We start from the raw sequence: 16,285 nt of genomic DNA on the forward strand, positions 1-16,285 counted from the left end.
AATTTTTTTTTTTTGTGATCAATAAAAACAAAATTCCATCCTAAAATACATATGAAATATTAAATTTAATTCATTTTAAAAATAATTTAAAAATGGAAAAATATCATATGAAAATTTTTAATTCTTTTTTTGCCTATATATTATATGATAATTTATTTTATAAATTTAAAAAAAAAAACACTAAAACTAAATTACAATGAATCTCATAATTTGCCAGAAATAACTGCCATTCTGGCGCGTGAATCAATTGATGAGTTAAGACAACAAAAATCTTCGCCCGTTTAATAAAAATAATAAAATATCAAATTATCTCACATATAAAGATAAGTGGCACGCAATTCCAAGTTTCTCTTGGGACTTTCAATATGTTGTTAAAAATGGAATTATAATAAAAAGGTAACAAATATTTATTTAATATAAAAATTAATATCTACGACGATAATAATAATAATAAATATAAAAAAAATAATGAAGATACTAAATTATAAGTTTGGTAATAATTACAAAAATAAGTCAAATTAAACGGCTTTCACAAACTTTCAATTGTGTATAAATTAATGTAAAATTTTTATAACTAAGCTATTAATGTATTTATAACACATAAATAAAAATATAATTTATAAGATGTAATTTTGTTCCCATGACAAAGAGATGGTGTAGCACCCAGAAAAGAGGAGAAAAAAAAAATAAAAAAAAAAGGTCACGTCAGCAGGCCCGGTCAGCAGTCCCGGCCAACCGGGGCCTGCCACGTGGCAAGACCGCGTCACTCCGAAAGGAGCCACGTTGGCGATCCGCGTGGGTGCGATCCGACGGCCCAGATTAAAACGAAATGAACGGCTGAGATCAAAAGGTAAGGGGTTATAAATAGAACCCCCACACCAGACCACAAACCCTAGCCGCCCGCCGCTCGCCGGAGAAGACGAACCAGAGACCGACCGCCGCCACCCGCCGCCGCACCGGGGAAATTTCCGACCGCCGATCGAGATAAATTTCATACCCCCGACTCGTTTTTCTCCGCTGATTCCTCCTATGGCCAAATCGAGGCCGAAATCCCGGCCAAACGGCCGGAATACGCGGCCGAAGCCCAGCGGCGCCGCCGCGCCCCCTCTCGGTTTTTGCCTCCGACGAGGCCCTTCCCGGCCTCCGTTCGATGCAATTTTTATATCACCGTGATCACCATTCTTTTCTCTACATGTTGACCGGAGCCGAATCACCAAAACACGAACCTCGCCGGAGAGCCGCCGCACCCGAGAGCGCCACCGCCGGTAAGCTCAGTTTTTTCGTGATTTTTTGGCCCCCCGAGGGCCCTAGGGTTGTTTTCTGACAAGGACCAATGCGAGTGTGGCCGAATTCGGCCGAAAACGGCCGAAAACAGCCAACCCGAGGCGACCCGCCGCCGCCAGCGGCGGCGCCGTCGCCGGAGCACGGCGGAGCCGCCTTGCCGGAGTTGCGATTTGGGCCGAAAGAGGCCCTGGGCCTAATTTGGGTTTTTTTTGGAACACGTGCAGGTACTGTTAGTGTGTTTCAGTTCCCCGGGAAAAATTCAGGGAAAAATTAGGGACGGTCTGCAGGCGCACTGTGAATCGTATTCGGATCCCGAAAACAAGTAAGGACCCCTCACCCTATTTCCTATCACGGTATTAAAGTTCAAAATGATAAAACGGTATTTCTTGAATTAACGAATGTGTGAAATTGCTTAAGGTGGCTAATGGAGCCCGAGTCTAGTGTGATTGGTGATTTACTGTTATTTGGCCTGTTTACAGCTTTAAATGCAAAATGAGGTTTGATGTGTTCATTTTACATATTTGTGTGCATATACTACGTTTTTATTAATCATGGGTTGAATGACTGAAAAACTGATACTATATGTTGTCTGTTTGGCATGAATTACTGTTTTGCTTGTTTGTATGTGAATTGATGATGCTGACTGAGGAAAAGGAAAATGAAAGATTGTGTAGACTGATAATTGTATTATGGGGGTCAGCCTGACTAGATATCCTGGGAGATGGTGGACGGACCGGGTCCGTAGGGAACCCTACCGGGATTGGGGTCTCACATGCCGGACGGGGTATGGAGATCTTATGGTTTTGGCGCCCATACCGGACGGGGTATGGGGACGGCCCGTTCACCCTCATACCGGACGGGGTATTGAGGTTTATGGTTTTGGCGCCCATACCGGACGGGGTATGGGGACGGCCCGTTTCACCCTCATACCGGACGGGGTATTGAGGTTCATGGTTTTGGCGCCCATACCGGACGGGGTATGGGGACGGCCCTGGAAACTGATTATGAATGTTAAAGGTTAACGGGTAGCGGAACCCCTATGGACCCCCACGGATACTAGTAGGCTGGTAAATGAGAAAAAGATATGTTGTACAATGATTGAATTACAAGAGGCGTGATAAGTGTTATGTTTTACAGCTTATATTATTCAATGATTATGATAATGTTATTGTTTTTCTTATATTGTTTTCATAAATTCCACCGAAGTAAATGGATGGTAAAGGTTTTATCATAAATAAAAGGATTTGTTGTAAATTATGCTCCATTGGTCTTTTGTGTTTTTCTACCCACCTTTACCTCCGTGACGGTGAGATATCGTGATGTTCTTACTGGGCTAGTGTAGCTCACTCCTTATTTAACCATTTCAGATCAGGAAGACATGGTTCCCGAGCCCGTTCCGCAGGAGGACGACGAAGGGGATGCCTAGAGACTCTGTAGTCATACCCATAGTTTTATTTTCGAGTTTCTCTCTTAGTTAGTTTAATCTTTTATATTTTAAATACGTTTTGGGTTTTTCGTGTAAGGGATGTTAACTGAAATTTTGATCTCGCTTCCGCATTTGATATATTTAAATACTCATTTCATTTTAATATTTCCGGGGTCGTTACAGATGGAATTCTTAAAAAGAGATTTATACATTTTGTATAATCATAACTTTTTTATTCTTAGTGAATTTTGGAATAAATATATAATTCATAAGAAATTTATTTATAATAGTTAGTTTTATTCGTAAATGTTCAAAACTTTAAATAAATAAATATATATTATAATAGCATAAGCAATTAAGAATTTAACATTTATATTCTTTATACAATGAATTAAAATATCCAATAAGATTACAAAAATTTTCTTTTAAGAAAGTTTTAATATCGGAATAAATAAAATAAAAGATACTAAAATCCTATAAAGTTAACTTTCACTAGCAACTCTGATGGGATGCGGGAAACAACTCTTATTCGCAATTTTTATGTTCATGATATGGATTTTAATCTTCCTGGCATAAAATGATTAAATAAATGAGGATGAGCTACATTAGTCAATAAAAATATCATGTTTAATACTAATACGGAAAATCAAAGATTGTTAAACGTCGAAAAATAACCAATTGAGTTATTATCTCTTTTTAAATAAATTCATTTAACAAAAAAACTTTTATTTTCATACTTACTATTTTGAGTTTCAAAAACCGACCTAATGAAGACAACAACTATGATAACATTTTATTACACGTTTAAATTAATAATAACAGTAAAACTTACTTTCTTACACGTTTATCAGTACTTCCGAGGGTCCATAAGGATCCCCTCTATATCTGAACCCAATATCTAATTTATCAATTAATCGATAATCCATATACCTCGTCCGGTAATAGGTGTCAAATATACTACTGTCTTACTACCTCATCCGGTATACAAGTGATCTATATCTCTAAACCTCTTACAGTATGGGACTTCTCAGCCTCGTTCGACTGAGATAATGTCCACGGTAGAATTTTCTCTACGCACCGGGTCCGTACACCATTCCCTATTGTACCCGATGAGCTTTTCATATATATATTCACATCATCAACTAATTATCAATTACATACCAATATTTTATATTTACAGATCAACAGTAAGTCATGCAAAAAGACAGTACACAAATTAATAAAAATGTGATTAGGGCATTTGCTTCAAATCAGTCAATAGGTGAAAATAATCAGTCAAACAATCAATTAACGAGACAGTAATTTGAATTAATAGATAATAGCAATTTACACAATATATTAATAAATAGACAACACAGTTAGGGTAATTATACACTAACCGGTTACCAGCTTCACTAGTGATATATATTCAATTAATTAGGTGTAACATCCCGAACCCTAATGTCGATTGATACGAATGTTAGTACAATATTTTTAACTAATAAAATAGATAAATATTAAATATGCAGCAGGACTACACTTTAATACACATTTCTTATGATTAGATAATTATTTGTTTATACATAATTGAGGTATCTAAATTAATTTATAAATTTAAAATAAAAACTAACAAGGTTTCCTTCATCTTTTTCCTTTAATATTTGACTTGTTTCTCATTTCCTCTCACCTGAATGAGGATGAATTAGAGTAAGCTTCACGAGCTCAGTAAGAAAAAAGATTCTATAACAGAGACTTACAAACATACATTCACGCAATATCAAAAATATAATAATTTTTATCATCAAAGAAAATATCAAACAAGCATCACAATCAAAATACACAACAAAACAAATCATCATACGAAACATATTTTAATCCTCACTCTTATAACATAATTATTGTTTTTATTTCAAATCAAACTTATACTCGAAATATTACAATGTATTCGGAATATCACATATAAGGTTTCATCACGTGATATCGTTTATATCGTCATCGAGTAGAGGCAAAATAGATCTCCCCATCACATGGATAGTACACACATGTAAATTTTACAATGGCTATAGTAGATACGTTTGTTAGTTGACTCACACTCACAAATACATATCCACGTCTGGATTAGACTTCAAACTACGCCAAAAATGTCAAAATGAGCATTTTAAAATTTTTTCAGCCGGTTTAGGGTTCCAGCACGGCGACACCACCGAGCTCCGATGTAAGCTCCACCGCCCATGACAGTGCTTCCTCTTGACCTAGCTGTTTTTCGGCCAATTTTAGCCATTTTACATGGAAACATACAAAAAACAAGGTTAGGGAGCCTTTGTCGACCGAAAAAGGGAAGAATCAAGACCCTATTAGCGGAGAAATTTTTCGGTGCGACAGTTCTGCCATTCATTTCTTGCGATCGGAGCTTCATTTTGGCTAACCTATAATAGAATGAGACAAGGAACACAAAGGTTAAAAAAGTGAGAGAAACGAAAAACGAGAAGGCGCTCATCGGAGGGGTTTTCAGGTCGCGATTGCGGTGACTCGACCGAGCTCTGCTTGTATTTTTAAGCTCACCCTTTGGCCTTTTGGCTCCGATATAGGTGTAGGAAGGTTCGAAATTCAATTTCGAACGGAAGAGAAATTTTTTTTACATTTTCGGCGTCGGCGGTGGCTCTGGTGCGGCGACAACGGTGGTTAGTCTTCTTTTCTGGCGACTGATTCAATTTCTTGTTGCCCCTCTTCTTCTTCTCTGATATTCTCTCTGACAGTTAGGGTTAGAGTTCTCTGTGAAGAGTAGTTTAAATACCTATTTTCATTAAATATAGGTCGTTCGTTCGAGGAAACGTAGTCTATCCTTAATAGTTAGATCGCTCTTATTTTGAGAATTAATTTGGCCCGCACGATCTGATCAAATTCAACTGTTCGATTGTGCCTGAAGAAGAAACGGATCTAGGTTGTCCGTGCGTGTGAGATGTGATCTGAGCCGTTGGATCTGTTGGCACGCAGATTGTCCGTGTGACCAAAATTTTATTAATTTCTTTTTTACCTCAGTTTTTCATATTTCTTTTCAAATAAATCCTCTTTTATTTCTATTTTAATCATAATTTTCGAAAATATTTTTAAATACATCCCAAGACTCAATTTTCTTAAAAAAAAAATAAAACTTAAATTATTTTAACTTATTATTCTATATATATTAAATTATCCGAAACTAAATTTTCAGGTCTCAGTGTTACATTATTATGCAAAATGTAAAAATTACATTAGAAAATTTTTATATGAAATTTCATGTATAATTTGAAGAATTCATTTCAAATGTCATCAAATTTAATAAAATTTACAATGAATTACTGAATTTGAGCTTAATTTTTAACATTGTCACATTTTTGTTTTATTAAAAATAAATACAATATCGTAAGTGAATTTTATTTAGAATTTAAAATTTGTCAAAAATATTATCTTAATGATTATTTTATTTTTTTAAAATCTAATTTTACCAAATAATAATTTATAATAAAATCCTTACTTATTATAATAATTTATAGTAAGTAGATTATGAATTTTGGAATTAGGTGAGAATGAGTGGGTTACACGCGCTATTCTCGAAAGAAGTGGATAAGTTTGTTCGGGCCAAACATTGACTTGCCTGCCGACTTTTCAATTTTAGCAATCTGTGTTAGACCTGCAACTTGCCACGTAAGCAAAGAAAAATGATATTTTAACATAATATATATTAATTTTGTATTGAATAAAAAAAATAAAAATTAGATTCATAACCTGATCGAAAAATGCTGGGATATTATTATATACATAAATTTTACGTGAATTTTGAAAATTTATATTAATTTGTGTTAATAATATTATATATTATATGTATATTTTTCTTATTGTTAAATAAAATATGTGATAATTTATTCTTTTTAACTTAAAAAGCAATCAAGAATTTTTGAAAAGTTTAATTTTATATAATAAATTCTATCGACTCAGGCTTAAGTTTATAATTTTAAGATATATAATAATAATATTTTAATATAATTAAATAAATTTCTCAGTAATCTTTTTTTAAACTTAATTTTTATTTCTCCACCCCCAAAAAAAAAAAAAAAAACAAAAAAGTCAGGAGTGGTTTTTTCCCGCGCAAAATAAAAATCAGAAGCCGCCAGATCCCCGTCTCTTATTCAAAAGCACTGAAACTCGCAAGAGAGAAAATACCAGTCGCCACCACCATGACCACCGCTGCCACTGCCGCCGCCACCAGGGAACAACAACTACAGCCTCTAAACGACAACGATATTGTGCGGTTAGCTCAGTATCACCATTGCCAATCTGGCTTATCCCTCCCTCCCTATCTTCTCTCTCCCAATTCTCATTCCACTCTCATTTCCTATCTTCGTTCTCGTTCATCTTCTCCCTCTCCCTCTCTTGCTGTATCCGAATACACAGTATCTCTTCTCTCCCTCATCTCTCTGTCTCCAACCACTCCTTCAGTCTCTTCGCTCCTTTCATCTCTCCTCCTCTCCTACGCTAGCCTTTTTTCTTCTCAGAATATCCCGCACGATTCCAATTCGTTGAGAACCATACATCTTTTCAATACTCTCTTAAGCTACGTACCAGTCAACGATCTCCAGTCAATTGTCGATGCAATTGTTTCGGGTTTTTCCAGTATTGTCCACGTTGATGATGCTCAGATGTTCGATCTATTGCCTAGGTGTTTTTATTTGATACTTAGCGCGGAGGAGGTTGAGGGAGGTCGAGATTATGTGAATTCGGTTGTTGATAGTATTCTTGATTGCGAATGGCCAAAAGGGTTGTTAGTCAAAATGGTTTCCATTGCAAGGGAAATCACGTTTTTAGACAAGGGCAAAGGAAAGGAGTTTTTGCAGAAGGTCTTTGTGGGCATGAAGAGTGTAGATTTGCAGGATTTACCTTCGCTTATGTATCAGTTGTTGGTTTTGGCATCAAAAGGTTTTAACAAGAGGGAGGTGATTGAAGGTATTGTTGGCTTTTTCGGCTCTAAATTTGGGACTAAAGCGAATTCCATAATGAGGCAAATTGAGGGAACTGTGTTGCTTCACATGAATTTTGCGGTGAAGCAGGATCCTTCTTTGGGGCAAGAGGTTATAAAGCTGGTGAAATTGGATATCAGAGCTTTTAATCATTTTACTGTTGCTATTTTATTGTCTGTTGCAAGGGTAAGAAGGTTTAGTGAGAGTTCGTTGGGAATTCTGAAAACAGCATTGCTTACAGCTTATTCTGATTGCAAGTCTGCCAAGTGAGCGCTGGATGCTTTACTCACTATCATGCATTTCTATAGATTGAATGTATATGTAAAGATAAGAGTCCATGTTGTTTTGGACCTTAGAAACCGATAAATGTAATGCTTTGAAAATAACTATGATGCTAAGATTGTAATCTAACATACAACAAAATATGCTGGTTAGGGCTTAACATGATAGATAGTGCAATGTCATTTAGTCTAGAGTTCGGACGCATGGGAAACTTTTTAGAGATAATCGCTAGATCATTATCTAGAAGATAATGCCAATGATTTTGGGTCATTCTCCGATATTTTCTGAGACTCTCAAAGCTCTTTTTTTGGGTAGAAAATTGAACTGTAAGTAACTGTACATGTTTTGCACCAATGGTGATTATACTAATTCATATTCACACTTTTAGTTAAAAAGAAAATGCCAATGATTTTAACTTGTCATGATAGAAACTGCAAAAATGTGAACTAAAGTTCTTGTTCTATCAAAAACAGTCAATAATTAAGAGGACATTCTTCAAAATTTCTTCTTCTTTCCTATCTTCATCCATAGTAAATGCTTATGACTTTTTCATTCTCTCATAGAGACTGCAAATGGCTGCCTGATAATATAAAGGAAGAATATTTGGAGCGTGTCAAAGAAGTGGAAATGTCTGTATTAAGAGCTGTAATATCTCTCTCTGATTCATATATTTTCCTTGGCATATCCTTAATGGGAACTTTTTGTGGTTATAAGCTAACTTATCAAGTTATATGCTATTATTTAATTTTTTCGGTATTTAGGTAAATGATAGCAATTATGGAAGGGAGCATATTATACCTAGCATTGTTCAGTTGGGTTTTGCACTGTTGGAGTCTGTTGAAGATGGAAAATTCAAAGAGGTCTGTAGTTCTGATGGCATACTGGGCATTGAGGAGCTTAGCATCCAGATACTAAAAGCTCTATTTGAGGTCCATGATATGTCAAGAAGTGAGGTCAGTAAATTTTATGACCAAAGATTACCATGACAGTTTGGAAAACAGCTTTGAGAAAACTGACTCAGAATGTCAAAAGGATTTACATGGCAGTGTCCGTGTGTCTAGTCACTACCATAGTCGGTTGATTGATACCAAAAGCATTTACTGAAAGCATCATTCTTATGTTAGCATGCAGCAGTAATCACTTCGGTTGATATATGCAGATTATTGAGCATTGTAAGTTTCGCATCCTTTCTTTGAAGAGAGACAAGTGCATGCCAATAATCAGGTAGCATCCTAAGTCTTATTACTCAGTTTTCACTTATTTTTGGTTCAAAAATAATTTCGAGCATGCACAGACTGCTCGGATGTCTGGTTCAGGCTCATCCTCATCCATTATTGGAGCATGTATCCCGTTTGAAGGAGCTGTTGGATTACTTCGTTTTCATGGATGGAAAAGTTGCTACTTGCCTTGTTGCTGCTCTTTTGCCTCTCATCAAATTCAGTCGTGATCTCCAGGTAAATATTTTTCATATCCAGTTTAATATCTGGAATGAGTTTTCTGGAATTTTATTCTGATTTCTATTTCAAGTGAGTGGTTGTAATGTGTGTAGATGAAACCTCTGCCCTCGACTGCATGCATTTGTCTACGGTTGTAATGAGAATAATGAAGAGAATACTATAGTTTTATTCTATTATGAGAAATTATAGATAGGTATTTACAAGAATTCTTATGACTAACGTGTGGATCTAGATTAGATAGGAAGACATTATATGAGGAAAGTACTAGAGAGAAAAATACCCTCTTATGCTCTGGCACTCACTCTTGACTTAGAGTACAGATATATCATATGCACAAAATTTGTTACAAACAAACTTAACATGAGCTCCCAGTAAGAATTTTGTGGACATATCAACTAAAACTCATATGCAGACTTTGCATGTCCAATCTGAACCAAATTGTCTAGAAGCTCGTTTTTGAATAAGTGAGGCTCAACCTCATTATGTTTAGTCTTCTCATGAAAGTCTAGGTTTGAAGCAATCTGAGTTCTTGCTTAGCAATCGCTAAGTAATGTCATGGGTTGCAGCTTTGGAAACGGAGTGTGTTTACCAAATCAATCTCACATGTAAATGAGCATAGATTGATATTTTGTCTTAGCCATCAGATCTAGCAGCTATGGATTTGCTCTTCCAAGACATTGTGTTGCCACCCGTACAATATAAACAGCATATCTTCAACTGGAAGGAACTAGCCCAATCAACATAGTATACCCTTGAATCAAGGTGTGTTCAATGACTCTTGTGGAGTAATTCACGACTTGGTGCACTTTTGAGAAACTCTAAACCATGCAAAACTGCCTTCTGGTGATTAGTGCTAAGAGGTTCATAAATTGATGCACAACACTCCAAGCTAATGAATTATCAAGATGAGTTACATTGGGGCAATTCAATTTACCAACAAACTTTATATACCCACCATGGTCGTCCAACAACCTACTCCTTATGCAGCTAATTTTACATTTGAATCGGCAGGAGTAGCAACTTGTTTGGATCCCAGCACTACTGTCTCATTTTGAAGATTAAGAACATCCTTTCCTGACAAACAAATCTCCTGCTCAATCTAGTTTCCTCAATACCCAAGAAGCACCACAGAAAAACCAATTGTTTGAGACCAAATTCACAGGGAAAGCTTCAACTCTTGAATCCCTTTACTATCAATCTATTATCATCTGTGGTAGGTCAGCATTCATAATCAGTAACAATTTTTTTGTTTTGTAACAGTGATAGAAAACAGAATGGTTCACTTTATTTGGATACAAACCAACTCCATCACCACTTGGCTAAATTTTCTGTACCAAGTTTTGGTAGATTTCTTTAAATCATACAAAAAATTATTCATTTGGGAAAACTTTTCCCCTAGCACAACAAACTTTGGAAGTTATCCCATGTAAACAGTCTCCTACAAGTTACCGTGCAAAAAATGTACTTTTTGTTATCTAGTTGGTGAAAAGGCCAACAATATGTAGCTGCAAAGAAATAAGCTATCGACTTAGATGGCTTTGGCAACAGGAGGAAATGTTTTACAATAGCGTATACCAAATACTTGAGTGTAAGATACTGTGGGGATCCCTATGACTCTTATACAGGAAACTGGCTGAGTTGAGAAAAGTACTATATGGGCAAATAGAGGAAAATAACCTTGATACTTTACCAAGAATAAAATATATTTTAAAATTAAAACATTTAAAGAATCTTTGCATAAACCATTCATGAATGGATAATATTGTCTTAAATCTATTGAGATCGTGAACAACATTTCATTTTTGGGTTGCTTAATTTTGTAGGATTATACTGTATTGGTTGTGCGCAAGGCAATGTTTAGACAAGAAGAAACAGTTCGGCTTGCTGCAACAAATGCTATAATTGATCTAATATTGGCAGAAAAGCAGTCTAAAAAAGGCAGCTGGATTGCTTTCCAAGACTCATCAAGCCAAGCGAGTTGCAGCCAGCAATCTGAGACGAGGGGCATTATCAGAGAAGGTCTCTTTCAAGAACTGAATGGTTTGCTACAAAGGTGTCTTTATCAGCAGGTGATGTATGATAAAAAATCCTCTTTTCCCTAAGTTGTTATTATTATATTATTATTTTTGCTGTAGTCACATCCAGGTTTCTGGTAATAATTTTTTTCCTTGAAGAATGTTTCTCAGAGCTGTTTGATTTCTGAATTTAGGCAAAAGTTAAGGAGGTCATTTATCATGGACTTGTAAATCTTGTCTTGCTGGATCCATCAAGTGGAGGAACCGTGTTTGATTTTCTCTTGCCTCACTTCCTTCAATATTTCCGGGAGGTACTTATTCATTGCTGAAAAGGAGTTTCTTTCTAAGTTGATTATAAAAGTTTTGCTTTTTGTTTTGCAAAATATTTTTGACCAAGTAAACTTAATGAATGTTTAGCCAAAAAATGTCAGCTTATGGAATTGATTTGCATGCATCTTGGACATTTTTAAATATCCGTACAATCAACCATAATTTATAGTTGATTGAGGGATCATTTTGAACAGGATGCAGATGTTCAACTTCTAGTAAGAGATTGCATTAGATCAGAAAATGACAAAGTTCTTATTGGAGAACCTTTAGACCGTCTTATATCATGTCTTTCTTGGATTTTACTTCTTCAGCAACATGGCAAAAAACTGGATCATTCTCATTCCTCATGGCCATGTTTTGGTTTCTCTCTTTCGCAAGAGAATGAGGTACACTATTATGCTAGTGCACTAGATTAATTATCGATAACAGCAATAATATATAAAAATAACATAAGCCTCATTTTCATCACAAATATGAATGACTGCAGGACGGAAGAAATATATCCAGTGAATTATTCTACAGTGCCTTTTTGAAGATCCGGAAGTTTCTTGGAAACAGAAAGTTGGATGGTGCGTGCGTTTCCTAACCAACATTGTTTTCTCCTGCAATTTTAAGTTGCTTAGTACATTTCTGCTTGCCTCCTGAATTACTTTGGTCACTTTGTCACTTTCACTTTCTTTTCTTGTGGGTGGGACAAGTGTTCTAGTTGCTTGATTCTTTTCATGATCAAACAATGCAAACTAAGAGAAGAAAATTGATATTGTTTTATTAGGAGATCCTATGTTATGTCTTGCCATGGCTTTCTCGTGAGTTCCATGTCCCGGCAACTTATTGCTTTCTGTTTTTCTTCGTGTTAGTTCAGACATTATTGGGCAGGCTCAAGATGAGGGCTCTCAATCTTTTGAAGGAAAAAGGAAATACTGTGCATGGATTTTGTCAGGAATTGTTGAAGTGGTGTTGAATAGTATCATCACTGACTTGGAGAAAGCAACAGATGTAAAGAGAGTGGATCTTGAGAAGGAGCTTATTGAGTTTGTTGATCTTCATGACTCATTGAGTAAATTAAGACAGAGTAACATCAGGAAAAGGATGAATCTACATAATATGCCTCGTGATGTGCTTAACAATCCTGATTCAGGCAACACTAAATTCAATGAAGGGTGTCGCACTTCCTTCTTGGCAACTTCAAACATCTATCAGCTATTGCTTACTGCTTTGAAACTTTGTGGTAATGAATGCTTAAATTATACTATGGCTTCTCAGAACAATGGTACATTGTCTCCAGGCAAAACGTCAGAATCTTCTTTTAAGATTTTGGCATTCGTCTTGAATGCTTCCATTTGCCATGTGAAATCTTCCTGCGATGTGAGCAAGGAGGATCCATTGAAGATGTTAATTTATGGTGAGATTAAAATGCTGGGGCCACCATTGCTGAAATTAATTCTTGTGCTGAAACCGGGAGTGGAATCCACTAAGGATCCCAAAAGAAAGGATAGTAAAGGAAAGAAATACTTTGAAGAAAAAATGGAATATCTCCATCTGGCCCTAATATGCTTGAAGGAGTTGATAATAGTTTGTTCACAGAGGTGCAACTTGACTAGTTTGCTTGAAGATTTGTCGTCAGTATCCACACTTGAGCATGCCAATGAGGATAGTGAATGTGAGGAACCCTCCATTGATGACCAAAATGAAAGAAGCAAAGAACTGTTCATTGCGAGAATTTTGAAGCCACTGTTCTTGGAGCTTCTTGCGTGGCCAATTTCTCGCAATATAGAGGTAAATATACTAGTGCCCTTTTCATTTGAATAATCCACAAGGTGCACGAACTTCTGCTGTTTCTGCAGGTTATATCTATGTCTGAAGAAAAAGTTGACTGCAAGCAATATTATTCTCTACAGGTTCTTACTGATATTTTGCTGATAATTGCCAATGATCTGCCCAACAAATGGAGGAACAGCCATGGAGCTTGGGCTACTCATATCTGCAAAAGCAATAATATAACAAACTCCAGTGTCGTGAAAAGTTTTCTTAAACTCTCCATCTCGTTAAGTTCAGCCTCAAATGATCTATTCATAGCTGAAGACTTAGCTAAGGAATTGTCGAAAATAATTGGTCTGGATGGGAGCAGTTCTTTAGCAGTTTCTGAATTCTACCCCATCATAAATCAGTCGACGAGTGCTGCTATAACCTCCTGCATACTGCAATTAACTGAAGCGGATATTCATAGTATGGATTGGGCCATAAAGAAATTAAAAACATTCTCGCTGGTAACTCAGAAATGCGCTTATATTAATGATGAAGGAGAGCATACATCTGAGTTGGCATTTGAGGAGAATCTTTATTCAAGGGCTGAATCAGTAGTTAAAATCTTATCTTCCTTTGTTTTGATGAACCTCAAGGGTAAGTTTTTACAGTTTTAACAAATGAAGGGATCTGATCTACCTGTTACTTACTTTTGCCTTTTTAACTTGTGCATTGTGTAATCTGAATCTGCAGACCCCCAAGCAGAGCATCTTATCCGAATAGCTGCTAGGTTTTACAAGGATTTAGCTCAAATATCAAAGCTTAGAATTGCTCCTAAAGGTTGCAAGCAGATTTTGCCAAGCCTCAAGTTCCAAAAGCTCGTTGAACTAACTTGCAGGCAGCTCACAGCACCCCTGTATAACTTTGTATCTGAGATGCAGAAGGTATTAACCTGAATATTTTATCAGTTATCTGATCTAACAGGATTTTTACAGTACCTGTATTTGTCATTTTCACGACATTCTGACATGCAGGATCAGCCAGAGACTGGTAAGAGTAAGGGTATAATCAACAAGATAAAAAGAGAAAATAAGTGGGTCCCAGATCTGATCTTCCAGATAGAAGATTATGAAAAGTATCTTATCCGGATTAGTAAAGTGAGTAAGATCAATTTATTGAGGCATGCCAAGCGTAGCACTTCCCGGGATTTCAAAATATTAGACATGACAGAGAATGCCAGGAAAAATGATGTCCCAAACCATGAACTTTTACATGAAAATTCTGCTGTTGCTGAAAATGAATCATGTGAAGACTCTGAAGATAATGAAGGAAATGGATCGGAAAAGAACTTGTCACCTGAACCTTGTAGTCCTCTAGCTGCTCAAGATTCTGGATCAGATGGTGAAGTTGGAGGCCTTCTTCCTAGTACCAAGAGGCTGAAGAGGCGTAGGATTGTGCAGGAGTCTGATGAAGAAGAATAGATAGAACGACTGGCATGCCTGCTACCTGGAAACCGGAATATTTGAAAGTAGCATTTCAAATTTCTTAGTTGTCAAAGAAAGGTGCTACCTCTGGTATATTCTACTTGATGAGTAACTGTGCCAAGACCCTTGAAATGGTGAAGAAAGAAAGGAAGATTGATTATAAATATTTATATATTTACGCTGTAAATATACATCACAATTCCTTCCATTGCACTACTAATATAAAGTAAGGGTTTCTACAAACTTCTCACGCTATAAAGATCTTGTTCTTATTGTTTTGGGTTTTGATTATAAATAGAATCTGAGTTTTAATTTTTTTAATTAGTCATTTTATAGATCGAAACTTATAGTTTTTTAGTTGCATTAAACATTTGGTGTATGACTCGAAGAATAGAGTTCAAGTTAATGGTTATTTCACAAAAATTATTTTTAATTTTTAAGTTATTATCTTATAATTTTTTAATTTTTTTTAAAAATTTAATTTATATAATGTTGAATTTCTATACAATCTTCATCTGTAAAATTTCTGATATGATAATATTGTAGCGTCCGGGGAAATTTAAGAAGAAGGAAAAAGGAAAAAAAAAAAAAAAAAAAAAACGCGTGTGCCACGTCAGCAGACCCAGTCAGCAGTCCTGGCCAACCAGGACCTACCACGTGGCAAAACCATGTCGACCGGGGACGGGCCACGTTGGCGATCCGCGTGCGCGCGATCGGACGGCCCAGATTAAATCAAAATGGACGGTTGAGATCAAAAGTAAAAAGGGTATAAATAAGACCCCCACACCAGACCCCAAACCTTAGCCGCCTGCCCTTGCCGGAGAAGACGAACCAGAAGCCGGCCGCCGCCACCCACCGCCGCACCGGAGGAATTTCCGACCGTCGATCGAGGTAAATTTCATACCCCCGATTCGTTTTTCCACGTTGATTTCCCCAGTGGCCAAATCGGAACCAAAATCCCGGCCAAACGGCCGGAAAACACGGCCGAAAGCCAGCGGCGCCGCCGCGCCCCTCCTCGGTTTTTGCCTCCGATGAGGCCCTTCCCGGCCTCCGTTTAATGCAATTTTTATACCACCGTGATCACCATTCTTTTCTCTACAGGTTGATCGGAGCTGAATCACCAAAACACGAACTTCACCAGAGAGCCGCCGCACCTGAGAGCACCGCCGCCGGTAAGCTTTGGTTTTCCGTAAATTTTCGGCCCCCCGAGGGCCGTAGGGTTATTTTATCGCAGGAACCAATGCGAGTGTGGCCGAATTCGGTCGGAAACGGCCGAAAACGGCCAACCCGA

At 36.8% G+C, this 16,285-nt stretch overlaps 1 protein-coding gene and 1 long non-coding RNA gene across 2 annotated transcripts; one reads left to right on the plus strand and one right to left on the minus strand.

Annotated features, from left to right (window-relative positions):
• Nucleotides 1-6,802: 6,802 nt before the first annotated feature.
• LOC110819874 (fanconi anemia group I-like protein) lies at nucleotides 6,803-15,315 on the plus strand. Its single transcript, XM_088216581.1, has 13 exons — nucleotides 6,803-7,949; nucleotides 8,529-8,610; nucleotides 8,727-8,918; nucleotides 9,125-9,189; nucleotides 9,260-9,419; nucleotides 11,246-11,491; nucleotides 11,632-11,748; nucleotides 11,962-12,153; nucleotides 12,255-12,336; nucleotides 12,630-13,543; nucleotides 13,666-14,167; nucleotides 14,264-14,454; nucleotides 14,545-15,315. The coding sequence occupies exons 1-13, from the start codon at nucleotides 6,904-6,906 to the stop codon at nucleotides 14,989-14,991; spliced, it is 4,236 nt and encodes a 1,411-aa protein (XP_088072707.1). The 5' UTR covers nucleotides 6,803-6,903; the 3' UTR covers nucleotides 14,992-15,315.
• Nucleotides 14,105-14,628, minus strand: LOC148268577 (uncharacterized). The gene is made up of 2 exons (XR_015818025.1): nucleotides 14,509-14,628; nucleotides 14,105-14,424 (listed from the first exon to the last, which is right to left on the minus strand). It is a non-coding gene; the product is annotated as an uncharacterized LOC148268577 (long non-coding RNA).
• Nucleotides 15,316-16,285: the final 970 nt, after the last annotated feature.

This window comes from Carica papaya, chromosome 3, assembly GCF_054855325.1.
Source record: "Carica papaya isolate Zhongbai chromosome 3, ASM5485532v1, whole genome shotgun sequence".
In the NCBI taxonomy this organism is placed as follows: Eukaryota; Viridiplantae; Streptophyta; class Magnoliopsida; order Brassicales; family Caricaceae; genus Carica; species Carica papaya.

Excerpts from the sequence above, each read along its gene's own strand:
- LOC110819874 (XM_088216581.1), top strand. The coding sequence starts at position 6,904 with ATGACCACCGCTGCCACTGCCGCCGCCACCAGGGAACAACAACTACAG. Across the intron at positions 9,190-9,259 it reads AAGTGCATGCCAATAATCAG|ACTGCTCGGATGTCTGGTTC; the intron begins GTAGCATCCTAA and ends GAGCATGCACAG. Across the intron at positions 9,420-11,245 it reads AATTCAGTCGTGATCTCCAG|GATTATACTGTATTGGTTGT; the intron begins GTAAATATTTTT and ends TTAATTTTGTAG.